Source organism: Balaenoptera borealis (assembly GCF_965194805.1).
Source record: "Balaenoptera borealis genome assembly, chromosome: 16".
Taxonomy (NCBI): domain Eukaryota; kingdom Metazoa; phylum Chordata; class Mammalia; order Artiodactyla; family Balaenopteridae; genus Balaenoptera; species Balaenoptera borealis.
Window position 1 is genome coordinate 88,062,097 of NC_138872.1, and position 23,226 is coordinate 88,085,322.

The window sequence follows — 23,226 nt, forward strand, 5'->3', positions numbered from 1 at the left end:
GAGGCCACCCTTCCTGGCTGTCTGTCCTTGGGCACGTCACTTTCTAAGGTCAGCCTCACCTGCAGGAGCGGGTGACAGCGTCCGCCTCGCCAGGTAGAGATCAGCGGCTGCGAGCCCCGCCGGCCTCCCGCCGCCAGAGAGCGCTGCAGGCCCCGCGGACCCTCTCGCCTTCTCGCATTCCCGCCCCTGCCGCGCTGTTTTGCTGCCGGGTGTTCCGGAAGTCGGGCTCCGAGGGCGGCTTCCGGTTCCAGGGCGGCCGTGGCGGTGGCGGGGCGCTGGGGCGATGGGCTAGAGGTGATCTCGCTAGAAGTGATTGGGCAGCGGCTGCCGGCGAGACAGACCCTCCTGGGGTCCGAGGCGGGGAGGCGGAGTCGCGCGGCTCCTTCGGGAGTGGCTGCGCGCGGCGGGGCTGGCCGTTCGCCCCGAACCCCAACCCCGGACGGTGGATCCGAATGAATGGGCGAGCGGCGGACGACTGACTTAAGCTGGTCTTCTCCCAAGTGAGGCGTCGGCAGCGAGGAGCGGCGAAGGGACGGGGACAGAATGAACCGGGCCAAGCCCACCACCGTCCGCAGGCCCAGCGCTGCGGCCAAGCCTTCGGGTGCGCGGCCTCTCCCGGCGGCGCGGCTTCGGGGCTTCCGGCCCGGCTCCTCTGTCGGGTCGCGGCTTCGTTACTCCGAGCCGAACGCGGTTTCCAGGAATGGGGTCTCGAAGAGCAGCCCTTGGTCCCGGCGGCTCTGGGAGTCGCGAGCCGGGAGGAGGGGGCAGCACAAACACAGTGGTTAAAAGCAGGCTGGAGCTAGACTGGCCTCCGCCCCGCGCTTTGCCGCTCCCAGCTGTGTGGCGTTGGGCACGTTGCTTAACCTCTCTGTGCCTGGTTGTCCTCACCTGTAAAGTGAGAGTAATGCTGCCTGTTCCAGAACCTCGTTGAGGATTAAGGGGACTGACACTTGTCAACTAGAGGTGGCCTGGTCGGTAGTAAGCTCCGTGTGGCCGCTGTTGCTCCCGTCGTACGGTCCCAGCTCTGCCGTGGACTTGCTGGGTGACTGGTTTCTTGCCTCCCCCAGCCCTTGTTTAATCCCCTCGGAAATCACAGGAGGTTGGAGTTGGTCTCGGACACCCTCTCCACCTCGGCTGCTGTGTGAAGGTGCCCGTTTCTCCACGTCTCTTCTCTGCAGGGCACCCTCCTCCAGGAGACTTCATTGCTCTGGGCTCGAAGGGTCAGACCACTGAATCGAAAACGGCATCCACCCTGCTGAAGCCTGCCCCTTCCAGCCTGCCCTCGGAGCGCAAGCGGGACGCTGCGGCTGCTCTGGCAGGTGCCTCGGCCCTGACCGGGCTCACCAAGCGCCCGAAACTCTCCTCCACACCCCCTCTGAGTGCCCTGGGACGCCTGGCTGAGGCCGCAGTGGCAGAGAAACGTGCCATCTCTCCCTCGATTAAGGAACCGTCTGTGGTCCCGATTGAAGGTAAGGTCAGCCCCTGACGTCCCCCAGAGAATGTAGCCCACGCCTTGTCTGTGCACCAGGGGTTCGGAACGGCCACTTCCGGCTTAGCACTGTAGGTGGACTTTGGAGAATGGAGGGCAGGAGTCCTCTGTGAGTTTGTTTTTCAAAGCACCTCTCATAAGGGTGCCTTCGCCCCGCTTGTGCTTCAGACTCTGTGACAGTGATGGGAAGTGCTTGTGTCACTCAGGGCAAGGTGGCACAGGTAGGTCTGGGGCCCGAACGGGCTGCTGCCACGTAGGCACCTCAGTGGCCTTCTCTGTGAGGTAGACGGAGCGTGCGCCAGGGCCTCCTGGGTTGGAAAGCCTTGTACGGATTTCCGTTGTCCCAGCTCCAGGGGCGGAGCTGGTGTGAGGCTGATGCGCTCCTGGGGGCCGCCAGAGCCTGCCCTCTGGGAACGGGCTCGTTCCACTGTGACAGGCTCTGCTCCGAGCATGGCGGGTACAGGGCAGCGCACAGACAGGTGCTGTTCTCGGGGGCTGTGCGTCTCGTGAGGACCCCTCTCCCCCCGGGACGAGGAGGCTTGTGCTGCCTCCTCCTTTCTCCCGGCTCCTGACAGCGAAGGGCTTGGAAAGGTAACACGGCAGCATTGAAGACAGGTTATAGCTGATCCACAAGCCCGCTGTTTACACGAAAGCTTTTAATTTTGTGTGCACCTCACGTTCCCTTACTTCTCTGTACCATCTTTCCGTGGATTATTTCTGGTGGCCCCACGATGCCCTGTAGATCAGGTCTGTTAAACATCACACCGGTCGCAGGTGTTGTGCGTACAGGTGCTCACGGGACAGCCTCGGGCGAGGGAAGGCCCATCAGGGAACCGCAGCGTGAAATTGAGCCTGAAAGGCTGGATGGGATCTTAACAGGCAGTGCAGGCTGTTGGAGGAGAAACCACTGAGTGGAGGCCCGCGTCCTGGAGCGGGGACCTGTGCTTGGGGAACAGGGCACGTGGTGGCCAGAGCCGAGGCGGAGGACGGGGCTGGAGCAGTGCTTTGGGAGCCGAGTCAGACCCTCGGTTCAGGGCCCTCCGCTGGCAGCTGGTGCCGGTCAGGAGTGGAAGCGCTTGCGGGGCCGAGTCCTGACTCAGGCCACGGTCCTCTGCACTGATGGCTGTGCTTCGGTATTGTTTTACCATCGCGTGACTCCCAGAAAGGGTGGCTTTGAAGGTTGGATGGAATATGATTGTGAAAAGCACGTCCAGAATAATAACGTATTTTACAAACACCTTTAACAAAACGGAGAAAAGGCTGACTTGAGCTACTTATAGCGTCTGGTGTTTGGAACATCTCCACAGCCAGGACCTTCCGTAGCTCTGGTCCATCCTTCCTGCCTATTTGTCATTTTCCCCGGCACGTAGACGGCACTCAGGGGCTACTGCTGAATCCTCTGTTTTCAGTGCAGTTAAGTTAGAAATCAGTAACAATGCCTCCTTCCGTCGTTTGGGTATCTAAAAACACAATCCTAAAAAAAGCCTTGGGTCAGAGAAAATATCGTAATGGAAGTGAGAGAATAGGTAAAATGGAACAATCACAAACGCAGCACGAAGCAAACATGGGATGGAGCCGAAGCCCGGCCGAGAGGGACCCTCAGAGGAGCGGGGACTCAAGTACGGGTGGGGGGGCGGGGGGTTGTGCCGGAGCTGCGGTTCCCGTCGAGAAGGAAGGTGGGGGACAGAGGACGCACAAGGAAGTGGAGAGCAGAGCAGAGCAGCGGGCAGCCGTGCAGGGAGAGGGGTGAAACCCCCGGTGGGTTCCCTGCAAAGATGGAGCAGAAAAGCCTCTGCGGGACAGACCCGGGAGGGACAGCAAAGAAGCGGCCACGACAGAAGAGAAGGAAGGCTGCAGGTACATTGTGCCGGCTAACTGAAAAGCTTAGAAAAAATGTCCAACTTGTAGGAAAATAGGTGTTTCAAGAACAGATCACCCTGGAGTAGCCGTGTGGTGTGGCGAGAGGGCTCTGGTGGCACCTGGCTAACGCCGACCCTTCGTGGTCTTGGTCGTTCCCGAGGGTCGGGGCAGCATCTGCCCGGCGGCGTCCTCCCGGGAGACCGGCTCAGCCCTGAGACCCTCGCTGGCCAGTCTCTGGTGGTTGGCCCAGTCAGCCCGTGGCCTGGGGCCCCCACGAGGCAGCCTCTGCTCGGAGCTGCCCGCCTGACAGGGCCCCGTCTCCCCGGCCAGTCCCGCCCGCGGTGCTGCTGGACGAGATCGAGGCGGCCGAGCTGGAGGGCAATGACGACAGGCTGGAGGGAGTGCTGTGCGGGGCCGTGAAGCAGCTGAAGGTCACGCGGGCCAAGCCGGACAGCACCCTGTACCTGAGCCTCATGTACCTGGCCAAGATCAAGCCCAACATCTTTGCCACGGAGGGGGTCATCGAGGTGAGGGCCGGGCGTCCCCTCCTCCGTCCTGGGAAGGGGCAGGTGGAGGCGAGACGGGCCTCCCCGGCCACCACGCCGTCTCTTGCAGGCTCTGTGCAGTCTCCTGCGGCGGGACGCCTCCATCAACTTCAAGGCCAAGGGGAACAGCCTGGTGTCCGTGCTGGCCTGCAACCTCCTCATGGCCGCGTACGAGGAGGATGAGAACTGGCCCGAGATCTTTGTCAAGGTGAGTGGGCCTCTCCCGGGAGATCGCTGTTTTGGTGAAGGGGGCAGAGGGCCGTGGGAGGTGGGGTGCGCCGCTGGACCCCCAGGGCGAAACAGGGGCAACTGAATGCGTTCTTTCCGGAGGGCTGTGTCTGGCGGCCCCGCTCCTGTCCGCTGGGGCCCTGGGGAGGCACCCGGCTCGCTCCTCCCGCGGCGCCGCTGGACGTGGCAGAGGCCTTGTGCTCGCAGGTGTACATTGAAGACTCCCTGGGGGAGCGGATCTGGGTGGACAGCCCGCACTGCAGGACCTTCGTGGACAACGTCCAGACGGCCTTCAACACCAAGATGCCCCCCAAGAGCGCGCTCCTGCAGGGGGAGGCGGGGCGCAGCGGAGGGGAGCTCAGTGCCGGTGAGAGATGCTGGGCGGCCAGGCCGGGCTTCCCCGCGGGGGGTGGGGGGGGCCGGGGCGGGCCGTCTCCCTCCACGGAGCCAGGTACCGCCGGGGGCGTGGGTGCCCGAGGGCCGGCTGGGCGCGCGTATCCACAAGGCACTCGTGTGCAGGGAGCAGCCCTCACCCGTCCCTCACCGAGGAGGAGGACAGCCAGACGGAGCTGCTGATTGCGGAGGAGAAGCTCAGCCCCGAGCAGGAGGGCCAGCTCATGCCCAGGTAGGTGCGCCGCGCAGCCCCCGGCCCGGCCCCGCGAGAGCCCGCCCGCCTCCCCGGCCGCCCGCCTTCCCGCCCGCCTGCCTCCCCCCTCTGGCCTAGGTACGAGGAGCTGGCGGAGAGCGTGGAGGAGTACGTCCTGGACGTGCTGCGCGACCAGCTCAACCGGCGGCAGCCCATCGACAGCGTCTCGCGGAACCTGCTGCGGCTCCTCACCTCCGCCTGCGGCTACAAGGAGGTGCGGCTGATGGCGGTGCAGAAGCTGGAGATGTGGCTGCAGAACCCCAAGGTGAGGGGTGCCGTGCGCGTGGGGTGCCCCTTGGCGGGCGAGGCGGCGGGGCTGACGGCGCTGCCCCCGCCCCGGCCACCCCGCAGCTGACCCGGCCGGCCCAGGACCTGCTCATGTCCGTGTGCATGAACTGCGGCACGCACGGCCCCGAGGACATGGACGTCATCTCCCACCTGATCAAGATCCGCCTCAAGCCCAAGGTCCTGCTCAACCACTACATGCTCTGCATCAGGTGCGCCCGGTGGGGAGGAGCGGGCGGGGGTGGGCTGCAGGCGGGGGCAGCCCAGCCACTCCAGCGCCGCCTGCTTGGCCCACGTCCAGGGAGCTGCTGAACGCGCACAAGGACAACCTGGGCACCACCATCAAGTTCGTGATCTTCAACGAGCTCTCCAACGCGCGGAACCCCAACAACATGCAGACCCTCTACGCCGTGCTGCAGCACAGCCCCGCGCTGGCACCCAAGGTGGGAGCCCGGCGTGGCCTCACACCTGCGACCCCCACCCCGCGCCCGGGCTGGAGACGAGGGCACGGCGGCGGCCGGCGTGGTGCCAGGCCGTGTGTGAGAGGCTCGGGGGTGGGGGGGCAAGGGGCCGGGCCTGGGCGTGCAGCAAGAGCTGGCAGGGGCCTCGTCTGGGGGCTCTGGGAAGACCTCCTGCAGCCTGGTGAGGACGGAAGCTGACGGGCGGCCCCGGCAGCTGCTGGCACTCTCTCTCCCCCAGTTCCTGGCCATGGTGTTCCAGGACCTGCTGACCAACAAGGATGACTACCTGCGGGCCTCGCGGGCCCTGCTGCGCGAAATCATCAAGCAGACCAAGCACGAGATCAACTTCCAGGCCTTCTGCCTCGGGCTCATGCAGGAGCGCAAGGAGCCCCAGTACCTGGACATGGAGTTCAAGGTGGGCAGCCCCCCCTCCCCTGCCCCCCATGCCCCCCATGCCCCAAGCCCGGGCAGGCTACCTACTGCTTGGGTCTTGCCCAGCGGTTTCCCCGGTGCCGTTCGGAGTGCACCAGTCTGTGATGGGTGTCCCGCGTGCACGGTGGCCCGTCCCGGAGGCAGCGGAGGCTCCATCCTGCGAGGTCCAAGGAGGGGCTGGCCGGGTGCCCCCAGGGGAGCCGGTGACCTCGGGGCTGGGTGTGGAGGTGGGAAGAGCTGTAGCCGGCGGGGCTGGGGAGGCCAGGGGACGGCGTGAGCAGGCAGGGCGACGCAGACGGTGCACAGAGGGCCGTAGATTTTGGGGTGTTTGGGGGCAGTGGGAGGTGCCGCTGGAGAGCAGGACTTGGGGCCGGGGGTGGAGGATCTTGAGTGCCGCGCGGGCAGGTCGGCAGACAGCCCACAGGGCGGCCCTCTTCTCGGGAGGGCGGGCTTAGTCCAGCCCTGTTGGCTGAGCCGCCTCGCTGTGGCCCGGCCTGGCCCTGCTGCCGGCCGCTTCTTGGTCCCAAGGCCTCCTTCCGTCCAGCGTCCTCCTGTCCCGGCGGCTCGTGTGCCCAGGGCCTGGGCAGGGGGTGCAGAGCCCGCTGAGCTGGGCTGTGCTTGCAGGAGCGCTTTGTGGTGCACATCACAGACGTGCTGGCCGTGTCCATGATGCTGGGCATCACGGCCCAGGTGAAGGAGGCCGGCGTCGCCTGGGACAAAGGAGAGAAAAAGAGTAAGGCTCCGGGCCTGGCAGTGGTGGGTGCTTCCGTGGCTGTAGGCCGTCCCCGAGGCCCAGGCAGGGGGCGGGAAGGGGCGCTCCCACGGCACAGCTCCTAGAGACCGAGGGAGCTTCCGGAAGCTGCTGGTTCCTGTTCCTCCCGTCTGGGCTGAGAACACCAGCTCCTGGTCCAGGCCCGTTCTCTGCCTGGACGGTTTGCTCACGCGGATCCTGGTGCCGTTGTGAAGGCGTTTCGGGCTCGCTGCCCTTGGGCCAAGGGTAGGTGGGGAAGCAGGGCGGTGGTGTTTGGGTCAGCCGGCTTTGGTTCGTGGCTGACCCTGGGCAGGCCTGGCTGCGTAGGCCCCGTAAGCGATGGGCTGGAAGGACACTTGGAACCTGCGGGTTTCAGCTCCCCGAGCTGCCCTGGGTACGTGAGGATGGTCAGGCGTTCGCTGAACCTGATCCTAGCCGAGTTCCCCGCTCCATCTCAGGTCTGCCTTTCTAGCCTGCAGACACTGCAGGAGGCTCGTGCCGCCCAGGCCTCCTTCCTGCACCTGGCCTCGAGCTGGACCCTCCGGCTGCCGTGCGGGCTCTGTAACTCTCTCGTCCCCCGCAGACCTGGAGGCGCTGCGCTCCTTCCAGAACCAGATGGCCGCAATCCAGCGCGACGCCGTCTGGTGGCTGCACACCGTCGTCCCGTCCGTCAGCAAGCTCGCCCCCAGGGACTACGCGCACTGGTACGGCCCGCGCGCTCCTGCTCGGGGCGCGGCCGCTGCCTGGCCTGCCTGAAGGCCAATGACGGCGCTCACCACAGAGGTGACAGGCCGCCGGCTGGCCCCAGCCTCTCAGGAACCAGCGGGGCCGGCCCTCGTGTGGCGTCAGGGCCTCGGGCAGAGCCTTCTCTTACAGGGGAGGTGGGGTCCTGTCTGACCGGGGTTGGGAGCCCCCTGCTGGGGGGCTCTGTCACCTGCCAGCCCCCCAGGCCTTATTGGGGGTGGCTGGAGGCCCTCCAGAAGTGCCGTGGGGTTGCCAAGCTCAGGAATCGGGCGGTCCCTCTGCACGTGCGGCTTCGCAGCCAGTGGGGGCTGACGGGGTTGGCGGGGGGCCCGTCTACTCCAACCCTGATGGCTCTCTCCCCCCTGCAGCCTTCACAAGGTGCTCTTCACGGAGCAGCCCGAGACCTACTACAAATGGGACAACTGGCCACCCGAGAGTGACCGCAAGTGAGCGTGCCTTCCGGCCCTGGGCCGCGAGGGCTGCCCAGGCCAGGCTCGCTGAAGCCAGCCCAGGGGCTCTGTCTGGTCTTGGTCAGGGTCACCGTCCCTGTCCCACCCTGCACACCCTGTGCCGCATTTCCCAAGGGCGCGGTGTCTCTGCAAAGTCACCTGCACCCTCCCGGGGACTCAGCCAGTGCCTGTGCCCCGGGGCCCCCCAGCTCAGCACCCCCGGGATATTTCCAGCTCCCTGCCCCTCCTCGCTTCCGAGCAGCTGCACACACGTTTTTCCTCCCTCAGCCAGTGTCGTGCTCTGTCCCCTGAGCCTGGGGACACCCTGCCCTGTGCTTCTGAGCGGTCGCTCCCGTCCGTCCCCACTGTGGGCCCGGTCAGCGTGCTCGTCTCACACCCGCCTGTGCTCCACACCCGTCTCGTGTCACAGTCCGGGGGCTGCGGGACGAGGCTGGGCTCCCCTCACGTTCCTCCTCGGGATGGCGGGGCATGGTCCACGGGGCATCGGGCACAAGTGGCCACGGGGAGGGTGGGCGGCCCTGCGGGTTCGGGGTGGGCTCCCGCCAGCCCGGCCTCTCCCTGCCGCGCCCGCAGCTTCTTCCTCCGCCTCTGCTCGGAGGTGCCCATCCTGGAGGACACGCTGATGCGCGTCCTGGTCATCGGGCTGTCGCGGGAGCTTCCGCTGGGCCCCGCCGACGCCATGGAGCTGGCCGACCACCTGGTGAAGCGGGCCGCAGCCGTGCAGGCCGACGGTGAGGGCCTGGCGCTTTGTCCTGCCCGCTGTGGGCGACGGCCCCCCGCCGCTGGGCTCCTCCCTCCCCGCTGCTGACCTCACGGGCATCGGGCATCAGGCCGTGCGTGTGTCTCGGACGGCAACCTAGTCCTTAGGCTGATTCTGGAGCTCACCCTGGACTCGTGCCCATTCTCCACATGGTTGAACTTTGGCAGGAGTGTGTGTCTCTCGCCTCTTTAACGGGCCACCGCGGTGGCCTTACGCAGAGCGGTCCCCGTCCTAGAGCGTGCGTATGTCCCGTTGCCGATGGGCCTGGAGCCGACACCTCGGTGTGGCGGGGCTCGCTGCCTCCCCGGGGGCTCTGCCCTGGCGCTTCTGCTCCAGACACGGGTGTGGTCACGTCTCGGCCCTGCCCTGAGCCCAGCTGCGCTGTGCTGCCCACGGTCCGGTCCTGCCTGCTCCCCGGCCAGCTCAGGTGCCACGTGGTGGAGACGTGCCCCGGCTCCCCAGGCCAGCTCGCGCTGGCTGCGTGTCATTGCATCCTGCCCTGTGCCCGTGTCGTCCCCGGCCCCCCCGCCCCGTCTCCTCGCTCTCTGATGTCCACAGCCTGAGTCTGGGCCGGGACATCCACCGAGTGAGCCATGTGTGGTTTCTGGGTTTCAGACATGGAAGTGCTGAAGGTGGAGAGGATCCAGCTGATCGACGCTGTTCTCAACCTGTGCACCTACCATCACCCGGAGAACATCCAGCTCCCGCCCGGGTGAGGCGCCAGGGGCCCATCCACAGACACCCGTGAGGCTGGGCCGTGCGGCGAACGACCCAGGGCCTGCTTGACTGCCGTCGCCTGGCTCTCTTGACCTGCTCCCTTGTTCTCTCCTTTTGGTCTTCGTCACTTAGATGCTTGCTTCCCGTGTGTGTGAACACATTCACAGTGTTTTCTGGACGACAGTGAGCTCGCGCTCTGTTTCCTTAAGCCACTTGACTGAGATACAGTTCTCGTTTCTCATATGCTTCACTCATTTAAAGTTTGTGATTTGGTGCTTTTAGTACATTCGTGGGGTTATGCAGCCATTGCCATGTCCCCTTAAGGAACCTGTTCCCGCTAGCTGTTGCCCCCCCTCCCCCCTCCCCCAAACACACAGCCCTTAGACCCCACGAATCAGCTCTGTCCCTGTGGATTGGACATTCTTGGACACTTCGTGTAAACAGAATCATAAAGCGCGTGGTCCGGTGTGGCAGGCTCCTTCCACTGAGCGTCACGTGTCCAGGGCCCCTCCGAGTCTTAGCTTGCGCCTGTACTCTGTCCCTCTCCGTGGCCAAGTGCAGGCACTGCGTTTTGTGGATCTGTTTGCTGGTTGACGCACACTTAGGTGGTTTCCGCTGTTGTTAACCGTGCTGCTGGGAACTCCACGGATACGTTTTTGTGAGGATGTATGTTTTCAGTTCTCGCGAGGATACCCAGGGGTAGAATTGCTGGGTCATGTGTTTAACCTTTTGTGGAACCACCAGACTTTCCCGCAGTGGCTGCGCCGTTTCACTTTGCCAGCAGAGGGTCCGAAGGTTCCTGTTTCTCCACATCTTTGCCGAGACTGATGGTCCATCTTTTTATTTTAGTCGTCTTAGTGGGTGTGAAGTGGCATCTCACTTTGGCTTTTTTTTTTTTTTGGCCGCAGCATGTGGGATCTTGGTTCCCTGACCACGGATCAGACCTGTGCCCCCTGCAGTGGAGGTGCAGAGCCCTAACCACTGGACCGCCAGGGAAGTCCCTCATTTTGGCTTTGATTTCCATTTCTGTAATCGCTAGTGACACTGAGCAGCTTTTCACATGCTTGTGGGCCATTTGAACACCTTCTTTGGAGAAATGTCTATCTGAGTCCTTTGCCCAGTTTTAAACTGGATTGTTTGAATATTGTTGTTGAATTGTGAGGGCTCTTTATAGGTTCTGGAGTGAGACCCTTAACATACCTATAATTTGTAGATATATCCCTTCTTAGTGCCGTTTGAGACACAGAAGCTTTTAATCTTGATAAGGTCCAGTTTATTTTTCTTTGGTTTCTTGGGTCTTCGTGTCACGCGTAAGAAACCATTGCCTCATCTGAGGTGTCAAAGATCTATTCCTGTGTTTTCTCCTAAGAGTTTTATATAGTTTTAGCCTTAATGTTTAGGTTTGTTATCCATTTTGAATTTATTTTTGTATACGGTGTGAGGTGCGGCTCTGACTTCATTCTGTTTCATGCGGATGCATCATGGTCCTTCATGGGTAATCAGTTGACCTTAAACATATGGGTTTATTTCTGGATCCTCAGTTCTGTTCCACTGACCTATATGCCTGTCCTCACGCCCACACTTCTGTCTTCATTACTGTGACTTTGTGCTGGGTTTTGAAATTGGGAAGTGTGAGTCCTCCAATTTTATTCTTTTTCAACATTATTTTGGCTTTTCTGGGTCCTCGCATTTCCACGTGAATTTTAGGGTCCTCTGGTCAATTTCCACAAAAAAGCCAACTGGAATTGTGGTGGGATTGCGTCCAAGCTATAGATGAGTTTGGGGAGTGTTGCCAAGACATCATATCAGGTTTATTTCATTTTTCCTAACGGCTTCTTAGCTGCTTTCTGTTGCGTCATCTGAAAGGACTGTAATCACGATAGCATGATGCGTGACTTTTGAAAGTTATTATGGTTACACGTCAATGGATACTGGGGTGTTTTCTGGTTTTCTGATGCAAAGAATAACAACAGTAGTTAGCATTATCGAGTGTTTATTACCTTTCCCATGTTCCCGTGCTATAGGGTGGGAGGCCAAGGCTGAGGGAAGTGGGGCACGTGTCCCGGAGCCCGGGGCTGGGGTGTGGGCCCGAGGGGTGTGCTGGGTACAGCCATGCACATCCTGGGGGCGCAAGTCCCAGAGAGGAGTGACTGGGGCTCCAGTACTGACGTTCGGGTCTGTGAGGCGGTTGCCGCCCTGGCCTGGACCCGTTCCCGTCGGGACCTCGTGGCCCGAGGCTGAGCCATCGGCACCTTGCGTCCCAGGTACCAGCCTCCGAACCTCGCCATCTCCACCCTCTACTGGAAGGCGTGGCCCCTCCTGCTGGTCGTCGCCGCGTTCAACCCAGAGAACATCGGTGAGCCCCCTCTGGCCAGCCGTGGTCCCCTGGGCCGATGTTGACCTTTCCCCCTTCTGGGCTTCCTGCCTGTCAGGGCCTGGAGCAGAGCCTGGCTGGGGACTGGAGGATGGGCGGGGGAGGGGGTGGGTCTTCCGCCGGGAGTCCCAGCTACCACCTGCTGTCGCCTTGCTCCCTAGGCCTGGCCGCCTGGGAGGAGTACCCCACGCTGAAGATGCTCATGGAGATGGTGATGACCAAGTAAGTGGCTTGCCGCGCTGGGAGCGGGGGGGCGGGCCCACCGGTGCCGCGCTGGGAGCGGGAGGGCGCGCTGGGGCTCCCGCTGCTCTGCGGTCTCCCTGCTCTGCGGGGCTGCCCCCTCGCTGGGCTGGGGGCAGTGGCATCAGGCGGCGCCCTGGGCCCTCCTGGGCAGCACTCGTGTTGCCGTGGGCGTGGGGACGGTCAGGCTGGTGACGCTGTGACATCGCGTAGAGCGGAGGGGAGCCAGAGGCTGCGGCGGGATGGGGACGGGGCCAGGTGCGGCGTGAGCGCTGCCGGGGTCAGCAGCAGGGAACTGCCTCGGGACGCGGCGGGCGCCAGATGCCAGGGCCGCTGTGACTGTGCTCGCTGCGAGCCATGAGCTGAGGAAGCGGCGTGGGCGCCTGGGCGGGTGGCGTGTGTGTGCTGTGCTCCTGCGGCGGGGGTGGGCGCGGCCTGCCGGCGCACTCGGGGGCAGCGAGGGTCGCTGCGGGACACTGGCTGAGGTGGAGTGGAGCCTGAGGCCGTAGCGTGTGGGAACCGGGCGCGCGGGGTCTGGGTGCGGCCCGAGGCTGCACGCGGCAGGGCCATCCTGTGGTGTCACGGGAAGCTAGGTTAGATTCAGGACACGTGACAGGAGTGCAGCTGCTCGTGCCCCCAGAAAGCCGCGTGTGTCTTTGAAGCCGTGAGTCGGTCTGGGGTGCCCTGTACGCCCTGGGCCACCTGGCCTGTTGGAAAGGGTCCAGGGGTCCCGTGTGGCCATCCCGGACAGACGCCACTCGGGTCCAGGATCCTGACACACGTGGGCCGATTTTGGAGGCGCCAGCACTCGGCTGTGTGGGAGGAGAGGGTGGCCGGCTGTGGGCTCTGAGGGCTGCCCAGCTCTCTCATGGGGGTCTGACTGTGACCATGTTGCTGACGCCCTCCCCCCCCACCCCCCCGGGTCCCTTCCACAGCCTGACGGCTCGAGCTGGGCCCGGGCGAGGGACGCCGTCCTAAGTTATGACCCCCCACCCTGAGCGCCGCCTGGTGGCAGCCAGCCTCTGGTGGCCCGGCGACAGGTTCCTCCCGCTTGGTCCCCAGCAATTACTCGTACCCGCCGTGTACCCTGACGGACGAGGAGACCCGGACTGAGATGGTCACCCGGGAGCTGCAGGTCTCGCAGCGGGAGAAGCAGGAGATCCTGGCGTTCGAGGGGCACCTGGCCGCTGCATCCACCAAGCAGACCATCACTGAGAGCAGCAGCTTGCTCCTGTCCCAGCTCACCAGCCTTGAGCCCCAGTATGCGCTGCGCGGAGCTCGGGGCCGGGCCTGGGCTGGCAGGGGCGGGCGGGGGCGCCGTGTCCTGGCCGCTGTCCTGGCTCTCCGCGCGGCCGGGCCGTGGTGAAGCCGAGAGCCCCCGTGGCTGGGCTGGGAGGGGAGGGACCGTGGGCCTTGGGGAAGACGGGCAGCTGCCCACAGGTGGGAGGCAGGCAGCCCCGCCCTCACCCGCCACTGTCGCCTGGGGAGCCCTGCGCTTGCGGCTTCGACACGCTTGGGTCTTGTGGAACTTTCAGAGGGCCGCCCCGGAGGCCTCCCCCTCACGTCCTGGAGCAGGTGAAAGGCCTCAACCAGTCCCTCCGCCTCGGGCACCTGCTGTGTCGGAGCCGGAACCCGGACTTCCTCCTCAACATCATCCAGAGGCAGGTGAGTCCCGCTGGGGTCTGGAAGGAGGAGGCTGGCTGCAGGCGGGCGGGCGGGGAACCTTCTAGGGGCGTCAGCGGGCTGTGGCGTTAGATGAGACCGTGGCCAGAAGAGGGCACACCCAGAGACAGGGCTACGTGGCGACGGGCTCCTGGGCGTGCACATCGCTCCCAGCACAGCTGGCGGCCGTGGCACGTTGCCGGCGGGGCGCACACAGGGCCGCCTCGGGAGTCCCCGCTGGATGGCGGGCAGGTGGGTCGGGAGGGGCCGCGGCAGGATTAACCGGAAAGAGCCGCGTGGCTGCCGCCCTGCCCAGGCCTCCTCCCAGTCCATGCCCTGGCTGGCCGACCTGGTGCAGTCCAGCGAGGGCTCCCTGGACGTGCTGCCCGTGCAGTGCCTGTGCGAGTTCCTGCTGCACGACGCTGCCGACGAGCCCGCCTCCGGGGAGGAGGAGGAGGAGGGCGAGAGCAAAGAGCAGAAGGCCAAGAAGCGGCAGGTCGGCCCCCGGCCCCGCCCCCGGCCCCGCCCCCCGGCCCCGCCCCAGCCCCGGCCCCGGCCCCAGCCCCAGCCCAGCCGGGTCCCCACCGGCCCTGGAGGCCCACCCTGAGGCCCCCTGTCCCTGCAGAGGCAGCAGAAGCAGCGGCAGCTGCTGGGCCGCCTGCAGGACCTGCTGCTGGGCCCCAGGGCCGACGAGCAGACCACGTGCGAGGTGCTGGACTACTTTCTGCGGCGCCTCGGCTCCTCCCAGCTGGCGTCCCGGGTGCTGGCCATGAAGGTGCGACGGCCGGCCTCGGCCCGCTCTCCCCGCGCTCCCCTGCTCGCCCCGGCACGGTTCTGTCCTCTTTCGTTACGATGAGCATCTCTACTCACCCAGACTTTTATCCTAGCTGACTTCCGGACACAGAAAGGGCGCGGTCATAAACCGTGCAGGGCTCAGAGCCCTTTTCCCCTATCTGGGCCCCCTCCCTCGGTGGTAATGGGAAACGTCCCGAGAGCAGTTCAGTCGCCGTCCTGCCGTGCTTCCCAAGGTGCTGGCGACGGTTTTCCAGGGGAGCCGGTAGCGCTCCTTCCGCCCCAGTCGTGGCAGCTCTGACCGCACCACGTCTCTGCCGGGAAGCGGCCCCCTCGCGCGGGTTTGAGAGGGACTGGGTGGCCCCGAGACAGGGCGCATGTCTGCTTGCAGGGCCTGTCCCTGGTGCTCTCGGAGGGCAGCCTGCGGGACGGGGAGGAGAAGGAGCCCCCCATGGAGGAGGACTCGGGCGACTCGGACGCGCTGCAGGGCTACCAGTGGCTGCTGCGAGACCTGCCCAGGTTGCCTCTGTTCGACAGCGTCAGGACCACCACCGCCCTGGCGCTGCAGCAGGTGAGGGGCCGCAGGGCGGGCGGCGGGCAGCCCTGCGGGGCGTGCGCTCACACGCCCTCCTTACCCCACTCCCCAGGCCATCCACATGGAGACAGACCCGCAGACCATCAGCGCCTACCTGGTCTACCTGTCCCAGCACACGCCCGTGGAGGAGCAGAGCCAGCACAGCGATCTGGCCCTGGTGAGGGGGGCGGGGCGGGGCTGGGGGCGGGGCGGAGCGGGACGGGGGGACCCTGGCCAGCCCAGCTGGGATGCGGGGCCAGCGGGGCCACCCCTTGGCTGTGGGCTCTGAGCACCCAGCTGCCTTGCCGGTGACCTTCTGTCCGGAGCAGGGGTCGAGGGCAGGAGCCCCCAGTGCCCTTGTGATCATCCAGGCCTGGTTGCCTCTGTGGCTCTGGGCTGGGGGAGGCGTGGCTTGGCCAACCCAGGAGGCCAAGGGGCAGGAGGCCAGCCCAGGAGTCCGGGGCTGGGGCTGGGGCCTGCATCCCGCCCCCTGCCGGGGAGGCCCTGGGAGCTGAGCACGTGCCCGTTTTCTACTTCGTCTTGCTCTTTTCCGGCCGTCTTTCTTCTGACCTTGCTGCTCCGCTAGCGGGTCAGCTGACAGTGACAGAGGTTCTGGAGGCCCTGGGTCTTTGTAGAATGCGTGAGTGGAGGGAGTGAGGGAACGGGCTGAAGACAGAGGTCGGTGGGCAGGGGGATTCTGTCCAAACCTGGGCTCCTCGTCAAGGGGCTGGACAGTAATAAAAGTCCGGGCTGGAGGCCTCGCCCTTCTGAGTCTGGTCCAGGGGCCAGCCTGCCCCGCGTCACTGCTGCAGGTTTCAAGTAAACGTGGTGTCCGGCTGTTTGCAGACGGCCTTTCCCTTCGGGTCTCGAGAAGCGTGTGTTACTGTCGCTTGAGGGCAGATGGCGCCTTGCCCCATGGCTCGCTCTCCTCTCCGTGCGGGGCCGGCCCTCTCCAGGGAGCCTGTCACTTCTTGCTGCTCCTCCCGCCCGCTTGGCAGTTGACAGCCCTGCGCGGCTGCAGGGCTCTGCGTGTGGGGCCCTTCTGTCCGTCATCGGCCTGCTGCCCGGTGTCGGGGGGTGGTGGTTGTGCAGAGCGGACGTGGCGTCGGGGCGGCCTTCCGAGGGGACGGGGCCGTCGGCCAGGCACGACTGGAGGAGGGCCCCGCGCCCTCTGACGCCGTGCTCCCCCAGGACGTGGCCCGGCTCATCGTGGAGCGCTCCACCATCATGTCCCACCTCTTCTCCAAGCGCTCCTGCAGCGCCGAGTCGGACGCCGTGCTGGCCGCCCTGCTCTCCATCTTCTCCCGCTACGTGCAGCGCATGCGCAAGAGCAAGGAGGGCGAGGAGGTCTACAGCTGGGTAAGGCGGGCGGGCGCCCTGGGCCGGCCCCCGTGGCCCTCACCTCGGCCCGCTCACCCCCTTCCTCCCCCTCCAGTCGGAGTCGCAAGACCAGGTCTTCCTGCGCTGGACCAGCGGGGAGACGGCCACCATGCACATCCTGGTGGTCCACGCCATGGTCATCCTCCTGACGCTGGGCCCGCCCCGCGGTGAGCAGCCCGCGGGCGGTGGGGCCTGGGTCTCCCGTGGGGGTAGGTACCCTTCCCTGCCCGTCCTGGGGGCACGCGCGCGAGCCTCCACATGGCGGGACCCCGGGCACCGCCGGCCCTTCCGATCCATGGGCTGGGGGTTTCCAAACTCCGTGCCGCCTCGGCCCCACGCTGTCCTGTCGTCGTGAGGCGCACGTGGGTGTTGCTGGCACCGCGGGGCCTGCTCCTCTTTGCACTGTGGCTTCTGGAGGTGGAGGTGTCCAAGTGGGGCTGCCCAGCTGAGGGGACACTGGTGCCCAGAGCAGTGAGCTCCAGGTCCTCCCCACAGGCCTGGGGTGTGGCCCTCGACTCGCTGGCCGTGGGCTGTGTCCAGAGCCGGCTGATCCTCCGGCCTCCTGAGACCTCTCTGCCCGGCAGCCCCTCCTTCCCTCCCCGTGGCTGACGCCGTGGGCTGCTCTGCCACTTACTTGTGTCCAGGGCAGGCTGGCCTCGTGCCGGCCTGGCCTACTGGCTGCCCGGGGCTTTGTGCAGCCTGAGCCCTGGAAGGAGCCGGTTTGGCCAAGCCCACAGAGCCCAGGGAGCGTGCTGGCCCCAGCCTCACACCGTCCCCTGGGCGGCCTGGCCAGCTCTGCACCTCCGTTTCCTCGACTGAGACGGGGCAATGCCGCGATTGTGAGGATTACACAAGTCAACTGCACAAAGCCTCTGCCGCTGGGCCGCGCTCAGCTCTTGGTAGATTCTTCTCCATCCTCTGAAGCCCCAGTTCGCACCTATAAACCGAGGACGCGCTGGCCTCAGCCTTCAGCCTTCGGTGCAGCCGGAGCTCCTAGGGTGGCGAGGTCTGGGAAGGCCTCACTGAGCCGGCCCTGGTGCTTGCCCTGTTGTCTCTCCCAAAGCTGGTGACGGTGAGTTCCAGGCGCTGCTGGACATCTGGTTCCCAGAGAAGAAGCCCCTGCCCACGGCCTTCCTGGTGGACACGTCGGAAGAGGCGCTGCTGCTGCCCGACTGGCTGAAGTTGCGCATGATCCGCTCGGAGGTCCCGCGCCTGGTGGACGCTGGTATGGCCTGGGCGGGGCTTGGGCGGGGAGGACCAGGTCTTGCCTCCTGCTGCAGGCCTGGGCGTGTGTTCTAGCTGTTGCCGATGAGAGAGGACGGCTCGGGGGCCTCTGGTGGGTTCCGGGGCGTCTGTTATTCAGCAGATGTTTGTGGATCTGTCAGTGCGCTGACAGCTGCCCACAAGCCCTTGTGGTCCGGCGGGGAGGCCAAGGGCCTCCAGTGAGAAGCGGTGCTGGAGGAGGAACGAAGACCAAGTGGTCCAGGAATTCGGAGGGGAGGAGGAGGGGCTGGGGCCTCGGAGCTGGTTCTGGGACGCAGAGTGGCCTTGGGCAGCCTGTGGCAAGGAGGAAGGGCATCCGGTGGTGGTCAGCGTGGTATCCAGCGGGGGTGGCAGGCCGGGCAGTTTGGGGGGTGGCTTGGCTGGAGGGTGGGTTGGCTTGGGAAGCGCAGCAGGACACGCTCAGGGGAGCCTTGACTCTGAGCTGGAGGGAGCGCAGGGCTGGCCCGCAGCCTCAGGATGCAGGGTGGGGGGCCTGAGGACCCACCAGCCACACTTGGAGCTGCCCTCTGGGCCCGGGGCCCCACCAGGCCCCGCGGGCCAGGGTCACCAGCGGCGGTCACTGAGTGAGAGCCGCCCTCAGCCCTGCAGGACCTGGAGCCCCAGCAGCTGCTGCTGTTCGTGCAGTCCTTCGGCATCCCTGTGTCCAGCATGAGCAAACTTCTCCAGTATCTGGACCAGGCGGTGGCCCACGACCCCCAGACCCTGGAGCAGAACATCATGGACAAGAGTGAGAGCCGGGGTCCTCGGCCGAGCAGCCAGGCTGTGGGTGGAGTGGAACAGCCCCGGGGCAGGGGCTGCGAGCAGGAAGGTGGAGCTGCGTCCACCCCTCGGGTTGGAGGGTGGAGGGAGCTGTGGGCGCTGCCTGATTCTCTGCGGAAAGACCCTGTCGCCCAGCTTCCCGGGTCCTGGGGAGGCTTGGAGCTCTGCGGGCACTGTGCGGAGGGCTTCCCTCCTCCCTGGGGGCCCGTGTTTACCCGTGGCTGCCCCCCCGCAGATTACATGGCTCACCTGGTCGAGGTCCAGCACGAGCGAGGGGCGTCCGGAGGCCAGACTTTCCACTCCCTGCTCACAGCCTCCCTGCCCGCCCGGCGAGGTACCCACCCATCCCGGCTCGCACGGCCACTCGGGAACGGTTGCTTCTGGCCGGCGTCCGGGTTTCTGTTTACGGGCCCTGTTCCTCGTGGGCCTCGGCAGGCCTGGCGAGGCTGGGGGTCCCGGGGTGAGAGCCCTCTGCAGGGCCTGTGAGCCAGCTCCTGTCGGGGCGGTGGGCTGCCGGGCGAGCCTGGCCTTGGTTGGCAAGGTCCCCGCCACAGCTGGCCGTGATGGCTTCTCAGCCGACCTGCTCCTCCTTGCCTGCAGACAGCACGGAGGCGCCGAAACCCAAAAGCAGCCCAGAGCAGCCACCGGGCCAGGGCAGGACCCGGGCCGTGACACAGGTGCGGGTTCTGGGCCCCGAGGACGACCTGGCCGGCATGCTCCTGCAGGTACGGGACACCCTCCCTCCCCGGTCCCTCCTCCCGCCTGGAATCCACGGCCAGGGGTTCCCTGGGCACGTGTGTTCTCGCCCGCTCCTCACAGTGACAGGCGCTGCAGAGCAGCTGTGCGCAGTTTCCGTCTTCACGCTTACACACCTGTATGCGCACGTGTGTGCACAGGTCCACGCGCTCTTTCCTGGGCCTGTTGCCACGGGCCTCGTCCCAGTCCTTGGCCCCCACCCCACGCCCCTCTGGAGAGTCTGCTGGGGACCGGGCACACCAGTGCCAACTGCCGGCAGCCTCCGTGGGGTCGGGGTGTGGGGTGAGAGGAGGGCTCTTCGGGGAAGGCCCCATCTGCCAGCCGCGCGGTCCTGATGGCTGCCTTTCACCAGATCTTCCCGCTGAGCCCGAGCCCGCGGTGGCAGAGCTCCAGCGCGCGCCCTGTAGCCCTGGCGCTGCAGCAGGCCCTGGGCCGGGAGCTGGCGCGAGTCCGCCAGGGGAGCCCCGAGGTGCCGGGCGTCGCGGTGCGCCTCCTGCAGGCCCTCGCCACCCTGCTGAACTCCCCGCACGGCGGCGCCCTGGTCATGGTCATGCACCAGAACCACTTCCTCGCCTGCCCTCTGATGCGCCAGCTCTGCCAGTACCAGGTAGGCCCTGGCACAGCCCTGCGCCTCGCTCCCCGAGTCCCCGCGCCCGGGCTCTGCCTCGTGCGGCCAAGGCCTCAAGTCCCCTGTCCCGTCCCCCCAGGCTCGGGGCTTCTGTGGCCAGGCCTGCTTGGGCCCCGGCTGACTGGGTGTCCTGACGTTGTCCTGTGGGCCTCGTCTCTTGCTCCTAAGTGAAGAGATGCAGCTTTTGCTGCGGATCTGGGGACAGACGCCCTGCGTGGGTGACACAAACTTCCCACGAGCAGGGCGGGAGCGTGTTGGGCTTTCCCGCATCCACCACCTGGGTCCAGTAGTTCTGCCACGTTCACCTTACCTGCCCCTGTCTGTGCCCACGTGCGTGCTACCTCCTCGATCGTTTTCTCTCTGTGCCCCATGGGGACGGGCGGCAGCAGACCCCTCGCGGGCTGCGGGTACGGGCGGTGGAGGGGCCCCCGCTGTGGCAGGCGGGACGGCCCCGCCCGGCCCTGGCTGTGTCTGAGCCGTGCTGCGCTGTCCCCAGCGCTGCGTGCCCCAGGACACCGGCTTCTCGTCGCGCTTCCTCAAAGTGCTCGTGCAGACCCTGCAGTGGCTGGACAGCCCCGCCGTGGAGGCCGGGCCCCTGCAGGCCCAGCTCAAGCTGTTTGCCGCCCAGTACTCGGCACGACGCCGGATCAGCGATGGTGAGATGGGGTCGATGGTGCCGGCGGGGGTCCTGGGCTCTCTGCCGTCGCATCAAGGGGACCAGGGCCTTGTTCCCAGAGGGGTCCCAGGTGGCGTCGGGGTGAGTGGGGCCCAGCGGTTTGGGGGTCGGGGCACTGGGGAGGCCCCCCAGAGGGGAGCGTACGTGTGGGAGCCGAGGGGAGTCGCCTGCCCGGCACCCCGGCAGGAGTCCCATGGGTCACACGGCGCTCTCCTGCAGTGCGGAGCGGGTTCCTGCACCTGGCGGAGGCCCTGACGTTCCGCGGGGACCCGGAAGTGGTCAGCTCCACCATCCGCGCCATCGCCGCCACCCTCAAGTCTGGGGAGGGGTGTGACGTGGAGCCCGAGCTTATCAGCAAAGGTACTCGGGCCCCAGGCGCCACAAAGACCCCGCCTCGCCACCCCGCACACAGGTCCCTCTCCTGGGCGCCCCCAGAACAGGGCCCGGGGGCGGGGCTGTCTGTCCTGGAGTCCGGTGGCCCCCTGAGCTGGAGTGACACAGGTGCCCTCTCTGCCCCCCTCAGTCCTCCGGGGTCTGGTCGCCGTGAGGTCGCCTCACCTGGAGGAGCTGCTGGCCGCGCTCTTCTCCGCGGCCTCCGCCTTCCCGGCCTCGGGGCCCGTGGCCGTGGTGAGCTCACTGCTGCTGCAGGAGAAGGGGGAGCCCCCGGCCCTGGGGAAGCAGGACTCTGACGGCTGCAGGTGAGCCGGCGGGGCGGTGGCCGGCTGGGAGCGGGAGCGGGGGCGGGGTGCGGCCCTGGCCGGCCGCGTCTGAGCCCACCCCACCTGCCCTGCAGCCTGGAGGCTGTGCGGCTGGGACCCTGCTCGGGGCTCCTCGTCGACTGGCTGGAGATGCTGGACCCCGAGGTGATCAGCAGCTGCCCTGACCTGCAGCAGCGGCTGCTGTTCTCCCAGAGCAAGGTGGGCCTCGCGCGGACCCGGCACCCTGGGCCACAGTCCATGCGGCGGCCCCAGGCGGGGGGGGCTGCCTCTCTCTCGCTTCCAGCAGATCCGAGGCCTGGGTCTCAGTGGCCAGACAGGTCCCACGTTTCCTCTGAGCGGGTCACCACAACTGGCCAGATCTGGTCACGGAGGCGGGCGGGGGGTGGGTTGGTCCTTTGTGGGCTCAGGTCCTCACAGGGCACGAGACGGTAGGGGGAGTGGAGCTCAGCACCCCCTGACGAGGGGTGGGGTCCTCTGAGGGGTCGGAGCCCACGTCAGGGCTCTGCGGGGGTGGCGGAGTCCCCCAGCTCATCTGGCCGTGGGGAAGGTGAGGATACACTGACCAGGTCGCGGGGGAGGGGCTGGGCAACCCCTGCCCGTGATCCCGCCGCGTGCTGGCGGGTCTGCGCTTCTGACCGCGGCGGTCATGCTTCCGCGCCCCCCGCCTGCCCAGGCGTTCCCACGCCCAGGGTTTTGTTCGCGTGTCTCCTGGTCTCTGAGGAGTGGATTCAGCTCAACCCGTGTTTAATCTGCGGAGTGACCGGCCGGGCTGGGTGGCTTCCCGGGCGGGAGCCTCGGATCTGCCTCAAAACGGACGCTTTCCTCTGCTCTGTGCCGGCACACGTGGGCTGTCATCTGCTGACGCTACCCGGCGGAGCTATCAGCCCGGCGGGGACCATCCCAGGTTTCCTCCCTCCCCAGGGCAAAGGCCCTCCCGGGCCGCAGGTGCCGTCTTTCCGACCCTACCTCTTAGCCCTGCTCACGCACCAGTCCGGCTGGCCCACGCTGCACCAGTGTATCCACGTCCTGCTGGGCAAGAGCCGGGAGGAGAGGTGAGTCCCCCAGATCCCTGTCCCCCACCGGCAGGTCTGTTCCTGCCGCAGGCAGTGTGGGCCTTGGGGTGCCATGTGGCGGCCGCCCTGCCCAGACTCCTCCGGGAGCCGCGTTCAGAGGGCAGCGTCGGGGGCCTTGCGGGGATCTGATCCAGCACCCTTCCCTGCCGGCTTCCTCAGGAACCGGGGCTCTCTTGCCTGGCCCCGTGTCCCTTCTCTGGGTGACCAGCAGGCAGACAGTCGGGTTCACTGTCCTCCGGTCGTGTGAATGGCTGGCGTCCGTGCTGTGCTGCGGGGGCACCAGAGGCCCCTGTGCGCGGCTGCAAGCGTGGGGTGGGGCGGGGCCGACCTTAGCTTTGCCACCGTGAGCTGCAGAGAGGCCAGGTGGGGCAGCCCGCGTCCCCTGACAGCTGACCTGGGCCCTCGGCTGGCAGGGAGCGTCCCGCCCCATCCCCCTCCTCCCTCCGCCTGGAGACGTGCCTCGCGCTCAGCCAAGCCGCCTCGCGTCCTCCAGGTTTGACCCCTCGGCCTCCCTGGACTTCCTCTGGGCCTGCATCCACATTCCTCGAATCTGGCAGGGCAGGGACCAGCGTACCCCTCAGGCAGGTTTTGGGGTGTCCCCTGCCCGCAGGGTGGGGTGGCGGGTGGACATGGCGAGATGCGGGCACGCCCGTCACGCCCGGGCCTGACTGGCGGTGCCCGGCTGCAGAAGCGGCGGGAGGAGTTGGTGCTGCGGGTCCAGGCCCCAGAGCTCATCGGCCTGGTGGAGCTGATCCTGGCGGAGGCAGAGACCAGGAGCCAGGACGGGGACGCCAGTGCCTGCAGCCTTCTCCAGGCCCGGCTGCCCCTGCTGCTCAGCTGCTGCCGCGGTGACGACGAGGGCATCAGGAAGGTGGCGGTGCACCTGACGAGCTGCATCCAGCAGTGGGCTGACAGGTGAGG

General features: G+C 66.4%; 1 protein-coding gene across 4 annotated transcripts in view; it reads left to right on the forward strand.

Moving 5' to 3' along the window:
• Window positions 1-249: 249 nt before the first annotated feature.
• The window catches only part of INTS1 (integrator complex subunit 1), a 29,220-nt gene continuing 6,243 nt past the window's right edge, over window positions 250-23,226 (forward strand). Inside the window, exons 1-37 of one of the 4 annotated variants that reach the window (XM_082360994.1) lie at window positions 250-601; window positions 1,179-1,469; window positions 3,680-3,876; window positions 3,965-4,102; window positions 4,330-4,489; window positions 4,642-4,746; window positions 4,840-5,033; window positions 5,120-5,265; window positions 5,355-5,496; window positions 5,753-5,929; window positions 6,571-6,679; window positions 7,281-7,401; window positions 7,810-7,887; window positions 8,485-8,642; window positions 9,287-9,383; window positions 11,653-11,744; window positions 11,924-11,984; window positions 13,065-13,262; window positions 13,538-13,667; window positions 13,981-14,160; window positions 14,290-14,439; window positions 14,848-15,027; window positions 15,104-15,208; window positions 16,222-16,389; window positions 16,466-16,619; window positions 17,474-17,635; window positions 18,275-18,421; window positions 18,689-18,787; window positions 19,054-19,178; window positions 19,562-19,816; window positions 20,334-20,493; window positions 20,733-20,873; window positions 21,037-21,211; window positions 21,307-21,430; window positions 22,154-22,284; window positions 22,799-22,886; window positions 22,994-23,220. In XM_082360994.1, the coding sequence (XP_082217120.1) occupies window positions 544-601; window positions 1,179-1,469; window positions 3,680-3,876; window positions 3,965-4,102; window positions 4,330-4,489; window positions 4,642-4,746; window positions 4,840-5,033; window positions 5,120-5,265; window positions 5,355-5,496; window positions 5,753-5,929; window positions 6,571-6,679; window positions 7,281-7,401; window positions 7,810-7,887; window positions 8,485-8,642; window positions 9,287-9,383; window positions 11,653-11,744; window positions 11,924-11,984; window positions 13,065-13,262; window positions 13,538-13,667; window positions 13,981-14,160; window positions 14,290-14,439; window positions 14,848-15,027; window positions 15,104-15,208; window positions 16,222-16,389; window positions 16,466-16,619; window positions 17,474-17,635; window positions 18,275-18,421; window positions 18,689-18,787; window positions 19,054-19,178; window positions 19,562-19,816; window positions 20,334-20,493; window positions 20,733-20,873; window positions 21,037-21,211; window positions 21,307-21,430; window positions 22,154-22,284; window positions 22,799-22,886; window positions 22,994-23,220 (5,423 nt within the window). In that variant the 5' untranslated portion in view covers window positions 250-543. Of the gene's footprint in view, window positions 602-1,178; window positions 1,470-3,679; window positions 3,877-3,964; window positions 4,103-4,329; window positions 4,490-4,641; window positions 4,748-4,839; window positions 5,034-5,119; window positions 5,266-5,354; window positions 5,497-5,752; window positions 5,930-6,570; window positions 6,680-7,280; window positions 7,402-7,809; window positions 7,888-8,484; window positions 8,643-9,286; window positions 9,384-11,652; window positions 11,745-11,923; window positions 11,985-13,064; window positions 13,263-13,537; window positions 13,668-13,980; window positions 14,161-14,289; window positions 14,440-14,847; window positions 15,028-15,103; window positions 15,209-16,221; window positions 16,390-16,465; window positions 16,620-17,473; window positions 17,636-18,274; window positions 18,422-18,688; window positions 18,788-19,053; window positions 19,179-19,561; window positions 19,817-20,333; window positions 20,494-20,732; window positions 20,874-21,036; window positions 21,212-21,306; window positions 21,431-22,153; window positions 22,285-22,798; window positions 22,887-22,993; window positions 23,221-23,226 lie in introns of all 4 variants that reach the window. The other 3 variants (XM_082360995.1, XM_082360997.1, XM_082360996.1) reach the window with 3 other exon arrangements.